The 14,774-nt window shown below is 43.3% G+C and overlaps 1 protein-coding gene across 1 annotated transcript; it reads right to left on the minus strand.

Annotated features, from left to right (window-relative positions):
- Positions 1-465: 465 nt before the first annotated feature.
- On the minus strand, positions 466-9,610 carry coa8 (cytochrome c oxidase assembly factor 8). The gene is made up of 5 exons (XM_080550617.1): positions 9,421-9,610; positions 1,530-1,727; positions 1,353-1,416; positions 967-1,057; positions 466-621 (listed from the first exon to the last, which is right to left on the minus strand). The coding sequence occupies exons 1-5, from the start codon at positions 9,556-9,558 to the stop codon at positions 510-512; spliced, it is 603 nt and encodes a 200-aa protein (XP_080406743.1). The 5' UTR covers positions 9,559-9,610; the 3' UTR covers positions 466-509.
- Positions 9,611-14,774: the final 5,164 nt, after the last annotated feature.

The raw sequence follows: 14,774 nt of genomic DNA on the forward strand, positions 1-14,774 counted from the left end.
TTCATTTGCATTCAAAAGATGTGGCAGTCCATACATATTGATAAGGTGGGAGACTGTAGGAGACCAGTGATAATGATGATGAGCAAACTGATCTGTTACCGACTACCCTCTTTTCTTCTCATTATCCAGCTCAATTCAGAGTTAAGCTATGAAAACACTTGTGTTTAAATACATACATAATGGAAAGGACCACAATGGAAATAAACCTCTGGCTTTCTTGTGTTATCCTTGACGTTTTTTCTTTCTCTTTTATACGTGTAGCCTATGCTTTGTAGACTCCTTTGGAGCCGCTAACGGCATACCCCATTTTAAGAACGTGTCAAATAAATGCATTCATTCATAATCAACATATTACCTTTGACTAATTCTAGACGATTACATTCCTCCAAGCTTTACTCCCTCGCATGTTTCCTTGTTATTTGACCTTTGATCTATGGCAGAGGTCACCAATAAGAAACAGGAGACCAGACATGAGGTGAGGGAGTAGGAGAGAGTGTGTTTATTGAGCATCACGTGGTGGGGGAGCCTCTCCTGCCGCTCTCTGTGAGGGTCCTCCAGGCGCTCTGCACAGCCACCCGGGCCATCAGGAAGGTGATGGTGAAGTTGCGTCTGTACCACTCCCTGTCAGCCAATCAGACGAGGGACAGGAAGAGAGAACAACACTGTCACTGGGCCACCTCGGGAGACATTTTAAAGTTCAGGGGGGTATTCCATCAACGTTGCTAAAGGAAAATCCAGGCTTATTCTGACAAGTCTCGCGAGACTTGTGAACAATAAGCCTGGATTTTCCTTTGGTGTGGAATACCCCCCCCCCCGTCTGACCAACCCCACTGTGATCTGTGGGAAGTGCCAGAAACCAAAAATACTAATGTTGAAGCCCTCAGTGTCATACTCTCTGTGAAGAGAGACAGGTTAGGTTCTTGTTTCCTTGTGATGTCGGTTGTTGTGGTTATGGGGCTCGCTTACTTGTTGTAATCTGCGTGTCTTTTGCAGTTTGTGTCCAGGAAGTGTTTGTAGAAGACGGCCATCTCCTCACTGTTCAGAGCCCTCCTCCTTCCTGCGGAGACAAGGACAAAAACAAACTAACGTCTATCAGTCTGGGATCCTTCCAACACACGATATCAGAGGCGTTTACATCCTCAGTGGTCCTCTGTGGCTTAGCTGGTAGAGCATGGCGCTAACAACACTTAGGTTGTGGGTTCGACTCCCACTAGGACCATAGATACTGTATACTGAAAAATGTATGCACTCACTGCAATGTAAGTCACTTTGGATAAAACCATAAGTAAAACGGCATTTATTATTATTATTATTATTATTATTATTATTATTATTATATTATATCCTCTTACCTTGCTCATCACGCACAGACAAGCCTTTTGCCTTCAGTTGTGAGACGATGAAGTCATCTTTCTCCTGAATCAGAGAAGAGAAACATTGAGATACGGGTACTGGCCTCTGACTCCCTCAGTGTGCTGCTGCCCTCTAGTGGCGATAACGAAAAACTGCAAATGTAGGACGACGCAAACCTTGTTGAAAGTGATATTCTGGTTGGTCCAGAACTCGTGGTTCCAGTTCTCCGTCCCTTGCCTCAGGTTCCTCAGCTGCCCCTCCAGCTCCGTCTCCTGCTCGGGGACGTGGTAGATGACGGGCCGCAGGTTGGACAGCCGGTCTGGGGGGCCGATCCAGTCGTGCTTGGAGCCGGCAGGGGGGGTGAACTCAAACCTCTGCACAAAAAAAAAAATATATATATATTTGTATGGTGCGTTTCAAATCACCCATGGACACTTCACAGGGCAAAAGACACAGCAAGATACAGTCAGGTTAAAAACAGTGGAGGTGATGAAGTGTCAAAGACAGTTAAAACTAAACAGAAAGAAAAGAAACAACAGAAAACAAAACAGGAGGTGAAGTACAAGCACACAGGGTACAGAATATTTAATTTTTAACAATGTATTTTACAACATTAACATAAGTACATCTGAAAGCTGATCAGAAGAACCTTACATTGTAAACGTTTTACCCCCCCAATTCTCCTCCCCCCAGAACATCTCTTCCCAGAACATCAGAGCATTCCGTTCCTCCCTCTCATCACAAAGGACAACTACAGACAAAGTATTTAGATATCTCTCCCCCCCATTTAGCAAACAGATTTCTAGCATTAATCGGCACAGGCTGATAGTGTGCTAATGTGATCACTCTATAACCTTTGCACTACTGATGTTTACATTACTACCTTTGTACTACTGTATATTGCACGTCACCTGACATTACTTCTGCACACTAGATACTGTACATAAACTCTCACTGTATATAGCCCATAACTATACCTCTAAACTATACTAGAACAACCTAGAACTACCTAGAACTACCTAGAACAACCTGGAACAACCTGGAACAACCTGGAACTACCTGGAACAACCTAGAACAACCTAGAACTACCGGGAACTACCTAGAACTACCTGGAACAACCTAAAACTACCTGGAACTACCTGGAACTACCTGGAACTACCTAGAACTACCTGGAACTACCTGGAACTACCTAGAACTACCTGGAACAACCTAGAACTACCTGGAACTACCTGGAACTACCTGGAACTACCTAGAACTACCTGGAACTACCTAGAACTACCTGGAACTACCTGGAACTACCTGGAACTACCTAGAACTACCTGGAACTACCTAGAACTACCTGGAACAACCTAGAACTACCTGGAACTACCTGGAACAACCTGGAACAACCTGGAACTAACTGGAACTACCTGGAACTACCTGGAACTACCTAGAACTACCTGGAACTACCTAGAACTACCTGGAACTACCTAGAACTACCTGGAACTACCTGGAACTACCTGGAACTACCTGGAACTACCTGGAACTACCTGGAACAACCTGGAACTACCTAGAACTACCTGGAACTACCTAGAACAACCTGGAACTACCTGGAACTACCTGGAACAACCTGGAACAACCTGGAACTAACTGGAACTACCTGGAACTACCTGGAACTACCTAGAACTACCTGGAACTACCTAGAACTACCTGGAACTACCTAGAACTACCTGGAACTACCTGGAACTACCTGGAACTACCTGGAACTACCTGGAACTACCTGGAACTACCTGGAACAACCTGGAACTACCTGGAACTACCTGGAACTACCTGGAACTACCTGGAACAACCTAGAACAACCTGGAACAACCTAGAACTACCTAGAACAACCTAGAACAACCTAGAACTACCTGGAACAACCTGGAACAACCTGGAACAACCTAAAACTATCTAGAACTACCTAGAACTACCTAGAACTACCTAGAACTACCTGGAACAACCTGGAACAACCTAAAACTACCTAGAACAACCTGGAACAACCTGGAACAACCTAGAACTACCTGGAACAACCTGGAACTACCTGGAACAACCTAGAACTACCTGGAACAACCTGGAACAACCTAAAACTACCTGGAACAACCTGGAACAACCTAGAACTACCTGGAACAACCTGGAACAACCTAGAACAACCTGGAACAACCTGGAACAACCTGGAACAACCTAGAACTACCTGGAACTACCTGGAACAACCTGGAACAACCTAGAACTACCTGGAACAACCTAGAACTACCTGGAACAACCTGGAACAACCTGGAACAACCTAAAACTACCTAGAACTACCTGGAACAACCTGGAACAACCTAGAACTACCTGGAACAACCTGGAACAACCTAGAACTACCTGGAACAACCTGGAACAACCTGGAACAACCTAAAACTACCTAGAACTACCTGGAACAACCTAGAACTACCTGGAACAACCTGGAACAACCTAGAACAACCTGGAACAACCTGGAACAACCTGGAACAACCTAGAACTACCTGGAACTACCTGGAACAACCTGGAACAACCTAGAACAACCTGGAACAACCTGGAACAACCTGGAACAACCTAGAACAACCTAGAACTACCTGGAACTACCTGGAACAACCTAAAACTACCTGGAACAACCTAGAACTACCTAGAACAACCTAGAACAACCTGGAACAACCTGGGACAACCTGGAACAACCTGGAACAACCTGGAACAACCTGGAACAACCTAGAACAACCTGGAACAACCTAGAACAACCTGGAACAACCTGGAACAACCTAGAACTACCTGGAACAACCTGGAACAACCTAAAACTACCTAGAACTACCTAGAACTACCTGGAACAACCTAAAACTACCTGGAACAACCTAGAACTACCTAGAACAACCTAGAACAACCTGGAACAACCTAGAACTACCTAGAACAACCTAGAGCTACCTGGAACAACCTAGAACTACCTAGAACAACCTGGAACAACCTGGAACAACCTAGAACTACCTGGAACAACCTAGAACAACCTGGAACAACCTAGAACTACCTAGAACAACCTAGAGCTACCTGGAACAACCTAGAACTACCTAGAACAACCTGGAACAACCTAGAACTACCTGGAACTACCTGGAACAACCTGGAACAACCTAGAACTACCTAGAACTACCTGGAACAACCTAGAACTACCTGGAACTACCTAGAACTACCTGGAACTACCTGGAACAACCTGGAACAACCTAGAACAACCTGGAACAACCTAGAACTACCTGGAACTACCTGGAACAACCTGGAACAACCTAGAACTACCTGGAACTACCTGGAACAACCTGGAACAACCTAGAACTACCTAGAACTACCTAGAACTACCTGGAACTACCTGGAACAACCTGGAACAACCTAGAACTACCTGGAACTACCTAGAACTACCTGGAACTACCTGGAACAACCTGGAACCTAGAACTACCTAGAACAACCTGGAACAACCTAGAACTACCTGGAACTACCTGGAACAACCTGGAACAACCTAGAACTACCTGGAACTACCTGGAACAACCTGGAACAACCTGGAACAACCTAGAACTACCTAGAACTACCTGGAACAACCTGGAACAACCTAGAACTACCTGGAACTACCTAGAACTACCTGGAACTACCTGGAACAACCTGGAACAACCTAGAACTACCTAGAACAACCTGGAACAACCTAGAACTACCTGGAACAACCTAGAACTACCTGGAACAACCTGGAACAACCTGGAACTACCTGGAACAACCTGGAACAACCTAGAACTACCTGGAACAACCTAGAACTACCTGGAACAACCTGGAACTACCTGGAACAACCTGGAACAACCTGGAACTACCTGGAACAACCTGGAACAACCTGGAACAACCTGGAACAACCTGGAACTACCTGGAACAACCTGGAACTACCTGGAACAACCTAGAACAACCTAGAACTACCTGGAACTACCTAGAACTACCTGGAACTACCTGGAACAACCTGGAACTACCTGGAACTACCTGGAACTACCTGGAACTACCTGGAACAACCTAGAACTACCTGGAACTACCTGGAACTACCTGGAACAACCTAGAACTACCTGGAACAACCTAGAACAACCTGGAACAACCTGGAACAACCTGGAACAACCTAGAACTACCTGGAACAACCTGGAACAACCTGGAACAACCTAGAACTACCTAGAACAACCTGGAACAACCTGGAACAACCTGGAACAACCTAGAACTACCTGGAACAACCTGGAACAACCTGGAACAACCTGGAACAACCTAGAACAACCTGGAACAACCTAGAACTACCTGGAACAACCTAGAACAACCTGGAACAACCTAGAACTACCTAGAACAACCTAGAGCTACCTGGAACAACCTAGAACTACCTAGAACAACCTGGAACAACCTGGAACTACCTAGAACTACCTGGAACTACCTGGAACAACCTGGAACAACCTAGAACTACCTAGAACTACCTGGAACAACCTGGAACAACCTAGAACTACCTGGAACTACCTGGAACTACCTGGAACAACCTGGAACAACCTAGAACTACCTAGAACAACCTGGAACTACCTGGAACTACCTGGAACAACCTGGAACAACCTAGAACTACCTGGAACTACCTGGAACAACCTGGAACAACCTAGAACTACCTAGAACTACCTGGAACAACCTGGAACAACCTAGAACTACCTGGAACTACCTAGAACTACCTGGAACTACCTGGAACAACCTGGAACAACCTAGAACTACCTAGAACAACCTGGAACAACCTAGAACTACCTGGAACAACCTAGAACTACCTGGAACAACCTGGAACTACCTGGAACAACCTGGAACAACCTGGAACTACCTGGAACAACCTGGAACAACCTAGAACTACCTGGAACAACCTAGAACTACCTGGAACAACCTGGAACTACCTGGAACAACCTGGAACTACCTGGAACAACCTGGAACAACCTGGAACAACCTGGAACTACCTGGAACAACCTGGAACTACCTGGAACAACCTAGAACAACCTAGAACTACCTGGAACTACCTAGAACTAGTACCTGGAACTACCTGGAACAACCTGGAACTTCCTGGAACTACCTGGAACTACCTGGAACTACCTGGAACAACCTAGAACTACCTGGAACTACCTGGAACTACCTGGAACTACCTGGAACTACCTGGAACAACCTAGAACTAACTGGAACTACCTGGAACAACCTGGAACAACCTGGAACTACCTGGAACAACCTGGAACAACCTAGAACTACCTAGAACAACCTGGGACAACCTGGAACAGGGCCCACAAACAAAGTAAGCAGCGGGCTGCTTTTATATAGTCTAGTCGTGTGCTTCATTCTGGGCGTTCAAACTGTAAAATACCTGTGTGTGCGTCTTCCCGGTCAAAGAACTAACTTTAGGAAGAATCTGAGCTGTTGGTTATTCAAGAAAATGTGCATGCAACGTAAATAGGTTGTATATAAGTCAATAGAAGGTTATAGTTGCTGTCTACCCGGTCGTTTGGATATAGGATAGACACAGGTCTGAGGGAGGATATAGGATAGACACAGGTCTGAGGGAGGATATAGAATAGACACAGGTCTGAGGGAGGATATAGGATAGACACAGGTCTGAGGGAGGATATAGGATAGACACAGGTCTGAGGGAGGATATAGGATAGACACAGGTCTGAGGGAGGATATAGGATAGACACAGGTCTGAGGGAGGATATAGGATAGACACAGGTCTGAGGGAGGATATAGAATAGACACAGGTCTGAGGGAGGATATAGGATAGACACAGGTCTGAGGGAGGATATAGAATAGACACAGGTCTGAGGGAGGATATAGGATAGACACAGGTTGGAGGTAGAACAGGCCTGGCCGTTTGGGTAAAGGTGGTTATAGGGCCAGACCCGGTCGTGCTTATGAGGTGGTTCTTATGAGGACGTGGGCAATGGGCATAGGGTCGGTGCTGATAGTCCAGTTAAATGCTGTTTGCCCAACGTATAGGAATACCATTGACATCAGTCCAGTTAAATGCTGTGTGCTTAAAGGGTGGAATATGGTGCAAGATAAAGTAGGCCAAATCTATGCTTGGGCCAGGGGCCAGTCACGATGCTTGAAGAAGGAAGAATTAACTTGTTATATGTTTGTTTTGGTTTTTTTACAGTATAAAACTGTACAGGGTGGTAGAGGGTTGGTGTTTAAAAGTAATAGCTTCTGCATTCTTCATTAATGAGGGGTCTTATGTACTAATTGGAGGGGGGAGCAGTCAGTGAACTAGGGGAGTTGATAGGTTGGGTACATAATATATTACTTACTAGTCTACTGTTAATTCTTAACCTGTTCTCCAACTCATATGACCTTATATAAACCCTGAAACAGTTCAGTAAACCAACCCATAAAATATGGACGTGTTCATTTGCAAAGGTAACTTCTAAACATTCTGAGCAAAAATGTAATTGAGTTTATTTTATTTATTTATTTAGTGGCTGAACTCATTAGGGGGTTGAACTCAAGATATTTTCCACGGTCGGTGACACTTATCTGCCCACAACACCAGTGAACAGTCCTCTCTCCCCACCCTGTGTGTTCATCAGAGGAGGATAGAGGAAGCTACTGCCTTCGAACATCAGTCGAACATCATCACCGACATCAGTGACTGGTGAAACAGACCCAGATCAGAAGGTGAGTCCAGGTCCACATGTTGAACATCACATCTGCACCTCTCAGAAGCACTTCCTGAATCTAATTACCAAGGTCTATTGACTCACTCTGTCTCATAACTCTCACTACAAACAGTCAACAAACCTCACGAACAGAACAGCTACACATTAACTAATGTTTGTGGGTTATACTAGTTTGTACAAGAACGTTCCAGTTTCATGGAACATACCCACTGGAACTAGTAGTCTCTCCCAGAGTTGTGTATTATTAAATAAGTCCCCATGGTACCTGACAAACACTCTGGTCTCTCTGTCTTAGACCCGGCTGTGGCTCAGGAGGTAGAGCCGGTGTCTAATGATCGCAAGGCGGACGGCGGTTTGGCGGTTCGAACCCCAGCTGGCGACGTGTCGATGTGTCCTTGGGCAAGACACTGAACCCCAAATTGCTTCCAAATGAGACCGGCGCCTTGCATGGTTGCTTGCCACTATTGGTGTGTGTGTGTGTGTGTGTGTGTGTGTGTGTGTGTGTGTGTGTGTGTGTGTGTGTGTGTGTGTGTGTGTGTGTGTGAATAGGTGAATGAGAGGCCGCGCTATAGAAGTTGGTCCATTAACACGCACCTTAACACGCACCTTAAAAACCTCTTCTTATCCACCTAGTTTTTCTGGTTTTCTGCTCGAAATGACATGCCCACAGTGAATATAGAATATCTCCACAATCACAAGGGCCTTCATAATGATCTTGTTATCAAATGAAAGCTAACACCTGTGGGGTGGCTGTAGAAGTGTCAGAATCAAAATCTATGTTACTGTGTCAGAGCTCAGAGTAAATAGAGCTAGAACATTATAAAACATCTCAAATTCAGTCTCCGCCTAAAAAAACAACAGCTTTTACAGTGAATATCACCTTGGAAACCTGATAACCAAGCCCAAATCATCTATGAATCAGTACTCCAGGGTCTTATTAGTACTTGTGCCAAAGTTGATGCTAGTAATGTGAGCAAATGCAACTTTGTACCTGTTTTAGTACAGGTATGTTTAGGCGGACACCTATATGTTTAGGCCATTTGGAGATATGTTGGCACCATCTTTGACCTTTCTCATGTATCAGATTTCTTTCTTTTTTGGGGGGGGGGGATTTTTTTGGGGTTGGCCGACCAATGGTATGGAAATTCGGCGTTGAAACCGGACATGACACATTCTCCAGTTGGAGAAAACTGGATGTGACTTAGGCCGTGTTTACCGTCTCGGGGAAAAAATGGTGGCATCGTATAGCATGCAAAATTGTGGGAAAAATGTGATATCGATGAAGAGAATTGATCGAGGTAAACTCTTTATATCACTTCGGATCCCCATGGGGGTCCGTGGATAGAAAGACACGCACCTTAGCTGACTTGGCTGGTTGACTTGAGCTGCATCGATGGTTGGCGACTTCTGCTAACCTCCGCACGGGCAAGGGACCTGGAGGAGTATTGGACCAGAGTAACCTCCATAATAAACATCCTGTCGTTTTTAAAGTCATTTCACTCCCCTAATTACGTTTCAACCCCCCCAAATAATCGTCCTTCCGTGTATTATATGATGTTATAGACAGTGTTTTGGTCGGCCGAGGACACCGTATCATGTGACTGTTGTGACGTCGTCTTGAAATGATGTTGGACGACCAAGGTTGAACACGAACACCGGTTAAATCCAAGTATCTCCAAGTATATCCAGCTGCAGGCATCACGCGCATCACCCGGACGCGAATTTGCGAAACCTAGGATGGTAGGGGAAGGCAGGGCAATACCGCTACCTGATTGGTTGGCGAAGCACTCGTGAAGAGCCCCCTCATTGGCTGGCGAGTCTACCATCTAATTAGCCAGACTCCTTGCTATAAGCTAGCAATAGCAAGACCTATTAGGCAAAATGCACTTTTACAGTTATGTACCTACATATTTGTCTTTGTTGGGCCTACTAACACACAAACTAGGAAATAAAACTATCCCTGCCCCACTGAAATTTTAAAGGGGACCTATTATGCAAAATACACTGTGTTGCCCAGTCAATAAACATCTTTCCTTATGACTTCTAACTTCTCTGGGCGTGAGACACACGCATTTCAACCCGTTCACACGCCGCATTTCAGCTAGCTAGCGTTTACGTTAGCCCAATATTGCTAGCTTATAGCAAGGAGTCTGGCTAATTAGATGGTAGACTCGCCAGCCAATGAGGGGGCTCTTCACGAGTGCTTCGCCAACCAATCAGGTAGCGGTATTGCCCTGCCTTCCCCTACCATGACTTGCTCTTCTCTGTCACTACTGTAGTGAGGGGTCAGGTAGTAAGAGTGTTAGGATATATATTTTTCTAAAAGTGTTATTGTTCATTCGTCTAGCACCAGCTGCTTAGCTATGATGTTTGATATCTTATCAGTTTTCCTGTTTTAATATGCACATTATCAGTATTGTACCCTACGAACACATAATATGACCAATTGTAATAGCAAGGGAATGAGGGAGTTACTGTCTGCCTGGGAAGGCGTCTGAGGGCCTTGAAGCCAGGTGTAGCAGGATACTCCTTTTTCAGTTCTCAGGTCAAACACTTAATTCATAGTTTTAGAACATTCTAATAGGCCATTCAGCTCTTACATCATAGTGGCCAGAAGTGGAAGGACTCTGTGCTTTCTAATATAATGTATTGTAAACTGAAGAAGAAACACCTTTTCTCTGAGATTGACTCAGGGTTGTTCCAGCTGCTGCAGCACTGTTTTGTACTCTACGTGTAATTTTCAATAAATATACCACTTGTGCAATAGAAAACATCTCTCCTCTTTCTTGGAGCAGTCAACAAAAGAACCGATTTTGATTTTATTCCAACAATTTGGTGCCATGACCCGGATTGGCTGTTTCTGAGTCCACTGGAGACCATGCCAGGAGCAGGGAAAGGACCTTTTTTCAGACATCAGGCATGCCATTGAACAAAGGTGAGCAGAAAACCTTTTCTATTAACATTTCTCAACAACAGAGACTCTTCTACACTAGCATTTCTTCATGGCAGTTCCTGCTCCTTCAGAACCTAGCTGTCACACAGAGTCATGGACTGGAACTCTTGTTCTAATTTTAGAACTAAAACTTTTCTGAACTTGTTTTATTGCACACAGGGAGATTATGATGTTACTACTTCCATGTCTAAAATGTTAACATGCCAATCATTTTAGCTTGAATGTGTCTAATTTGACATTACATTATTTGGGTTACTGGAGGACAGTTGCTATGACCCTGACTAAAGCCAGGCATTAACATGAAGTCCAATAACAATGGACCCTGTCCTTATGCCACCCACAAAGCCAGCCAGAGAGCCCCCCAGGAGACAGAAATGTGTCATGGGTGACATATAACACCACAGTCAGATGGTCTACCTGCAGAGGCACTGGAGCACAAACAGATCACGATAACCAGTCGGCAGCCAATAATGGGCTTTGGACAGTACATGGGTAAGATTGCATGGTTGGTATCAAGTCATTCTGTGGTTCACCTTAGATGGCATTGCGAAAGGTGTCATTTGGAGGGTTGGGTTGCATGCTCATGCATATTCATCAATGTAACCTATATACTCACTAACACAATGACACAAATAGTGAAGATGTTAAATTGTGAGAAATGCAATTTAGATATGTTTATGAAGTGTCTGGAATAACTGTTTTTACAGACATGTCACTTAAATTTGAAATTAAATTATGTTAGTATAGTAGAATTTTTTTGGGACTGTGGTTTAACACGTTTTCTCAGCAGCAGGGTTTGTCTAGACATGTTCTTAAATCTTGCATTCCTATTCATTAGGAGAACAGAAATGAGCGAAACGGAAGAGGAGCTGGCATGGGACTGAAGTCCAGAAAGTCCCCAGGTCTCCTCCTTAAGTACACATTAGGGAATGAGGTCAGTAATCTAAAGGACTGTGGTGGCGACAGAATAGGGGTGGTGACCTCCTTACAGGCATCGGTAGCAGGGACTACAGTTCATCTCCTCAACCTAGGCCCTGTATTGAATCATGTAATTAAGAGCAGAATCTCTCAACAGGATTGTCGTGTTGGTGTCACCATGGGTATCACAAACCTTCCTCTGATTCTTGTCCCCCACAACTTCACTGAATGAGCACACTAGTGATGGAATGAACACACTAATCATAGATTTGACTAAAGAAACTGGATAGCAAAGGTTCTGATCAAATTCTGTTTTATGGTCTCTGAATGAATGATAATAGTTACACTCATTTACTCATTTAGGTTGATACATGCGCATAACAGCACCACATAGCTACACTTTCAATTGACAGGAAGACAGTCCTTACCAAACATTAAGACTTCTGTAACACACATTTTGTGCAGTAGATATTACTAAGACAAACCTAAATAAATGTATTGTGGATGTGGGCGATGCCTTTGCATAATGAGAATGACACATGGAACACTACCTGGACCGCTTGAATAATTGAAAACCTTGTTTCATCGGATACCAGCAACTTTAGACTTTGACGTATGACTTACGTATGTGTAATTGATGAGCTGATGAGTTGTACTTTAGTTTTCAGTAGCAGTTGTATTGAATACAAGATGCTAAAGCATGCTTCAACTCAGTATTAGAACAATGATCAATGCTTTTACTTAATGCCCATTTCAAAAGTTGTGGAAGAAGTGTTGTAGGAGGTTTGTGATTGACTTATATTATTGATTATTTCACGTATAACTACTTGCATTGTTTTCTCAGTAACCTTTTTATGTTAAAATTAATGTTTAACACACATGAATTTGAAATCACAACACAATGGTTTTGGATGTAAGGCCTGACACCATTTGCATGGTGCATAATAAAGGCCAGTGTGTCTACACTGAGCTCCCTAATAAAGCAATACACCATTAATGATTTAAGTAGGAGCATTGTTGTTTACTTGCACGAAATTCTATCTCAGGAGGTATGGCAATTCATTGATTAGCTTTCCTTTGTCCCATGCACACCTAAGCTCTCTGGTACGTTTTTTATGCTACGTAATGTCTAGCTTACCTGTCTCAGTCCTTGAAATTGCTCAGACAAAGCAAAATAAGTTGTTGCCATCAGAACATTATTATGTTACAAGATCTAAAACCTACAATTTCAGATATTCCTTTATATTGTGTATTTGTGTATTCTGTAACTATTTGTACATTAGTTATTCAATGTTTATTCACTTTCTTCTTTTCTTATTTCAAGTGTTAATTGCCAAAATGCATTTGGTTATATTAAAAATAAGTTGGCCTAATTATTAAAACTTATCCCAGCTTTTGTCTCAATTACACATTTAGTTGTGAGCTTTGTACTACAGTTAAGTGGTCAAGCATTACCAAGTGTGGTTCTCACTCAATGTGAAGTTAATCGAGAATTCTAAAACAAAAGAACACAACATGGAAAGCAAACCCTAACCAGTATTATTATCATCACACACACACACACACACACACACACACGCACACACGCACGCACGCACACACACACACACACACACACACACACACACACACACACACACACACACACACACACACACACACACACATATATATAAACCCCTCAAAAAAAGTTCGGAAACGCTTTTTTGGTTGATTATTCCTCCCCTTTAATAATACCAATTGGTATTGTATTTTATATCGTTGGAAAGCCTAATTAGTCACCTTTACAACGAGGTACAAAGAAATTTGGGCCGCTACCCACACGTTTAGCTGTGTTACTCATTCCATGAATGTATGATCCTTACAAGTTGTACCTCATTGTAAAGGTGACCAATCAGGCTTTCCAACGATATAAAATACAATACCAATTGGTATTATTAAAGGGGAGGAAGAATCGACTGAAATAACGTTTCCAAACCTTTTTTGAGGAGTTTATATATACATATATAAAAAATTTTTTTAAAGGTAATTGTTTTCTGAGTGGGGCAGTCCCACTCATATGTTTCATTTGATTGGATAGAGATAGTGAAGATAGACAGGAAAGTAAGGAGGAGAGGGCATGTCAACAGGGCTTGGGCCAGATTCGAACCCATGCCAACACAGGCATAATATGACCAGGTGCTAGACCACTGGACCACCCCAGGCCACATCGCTTGAATATTTAAAGCCAGTTAGGTTCATAGGATTTGTCTAAAGGTACGTTTTTAACACATTTAAAGTGTCCTATTAACTGTTGAAATGACTTGGCAGATCAGTCTTGTTAGCCTGTCTTACTTGGCAGATTGAGCTCACAGTGACGTGTCACGGCAGCCCCTAGTTATAGTTACCAGTCTCGGGTTCACTCATACACTATTCATTGGCATATCACATCACTCCAGCCCAACTTCAGTCTCGGACAAACCAAGCTCTTTTTGTGCAACTTTACATTTGTGGCCTTCTTAATTCTGCCATGAAAATGGCAAAAAAGGCTATGTAGGACAACTTTTTGGAGAAAACTCAAGTCCCTAGTTTGTCTCTTTCACAAGTTACCTGTTGGATTGAACGAGAGGAGTGCCATTCTCTTGTCTGGTATGTATGAAACCTTTCTGTAGATTTGTTTTGCAGTCATCTTCATATGGAGCAACCAATGTTGTTTATAGAATACTCACAGCAAGTGTAAACGCAAATATAATAGGATTTCATGATTGAGCAGTTTTATGTGGATTTAAAATGCTTCCAAATGATACGTTGATAACATTTATCCAGTATCATAAACTCTTTATTAGCCAAATCATGTTGTT

Source organism: Nansenia antarctica, assembly GCF_963989245.1.
Source record: "Nansenia antarctica genome assembly, chromosome: 1".
In the NCBI taxonomy this organism is placed as follows: Eukaryota; Metazoa; Chordata; class Actinopteri; order Argentiniformes; family Microstomatidae; genus Nansenia; species Nansenia antarctica.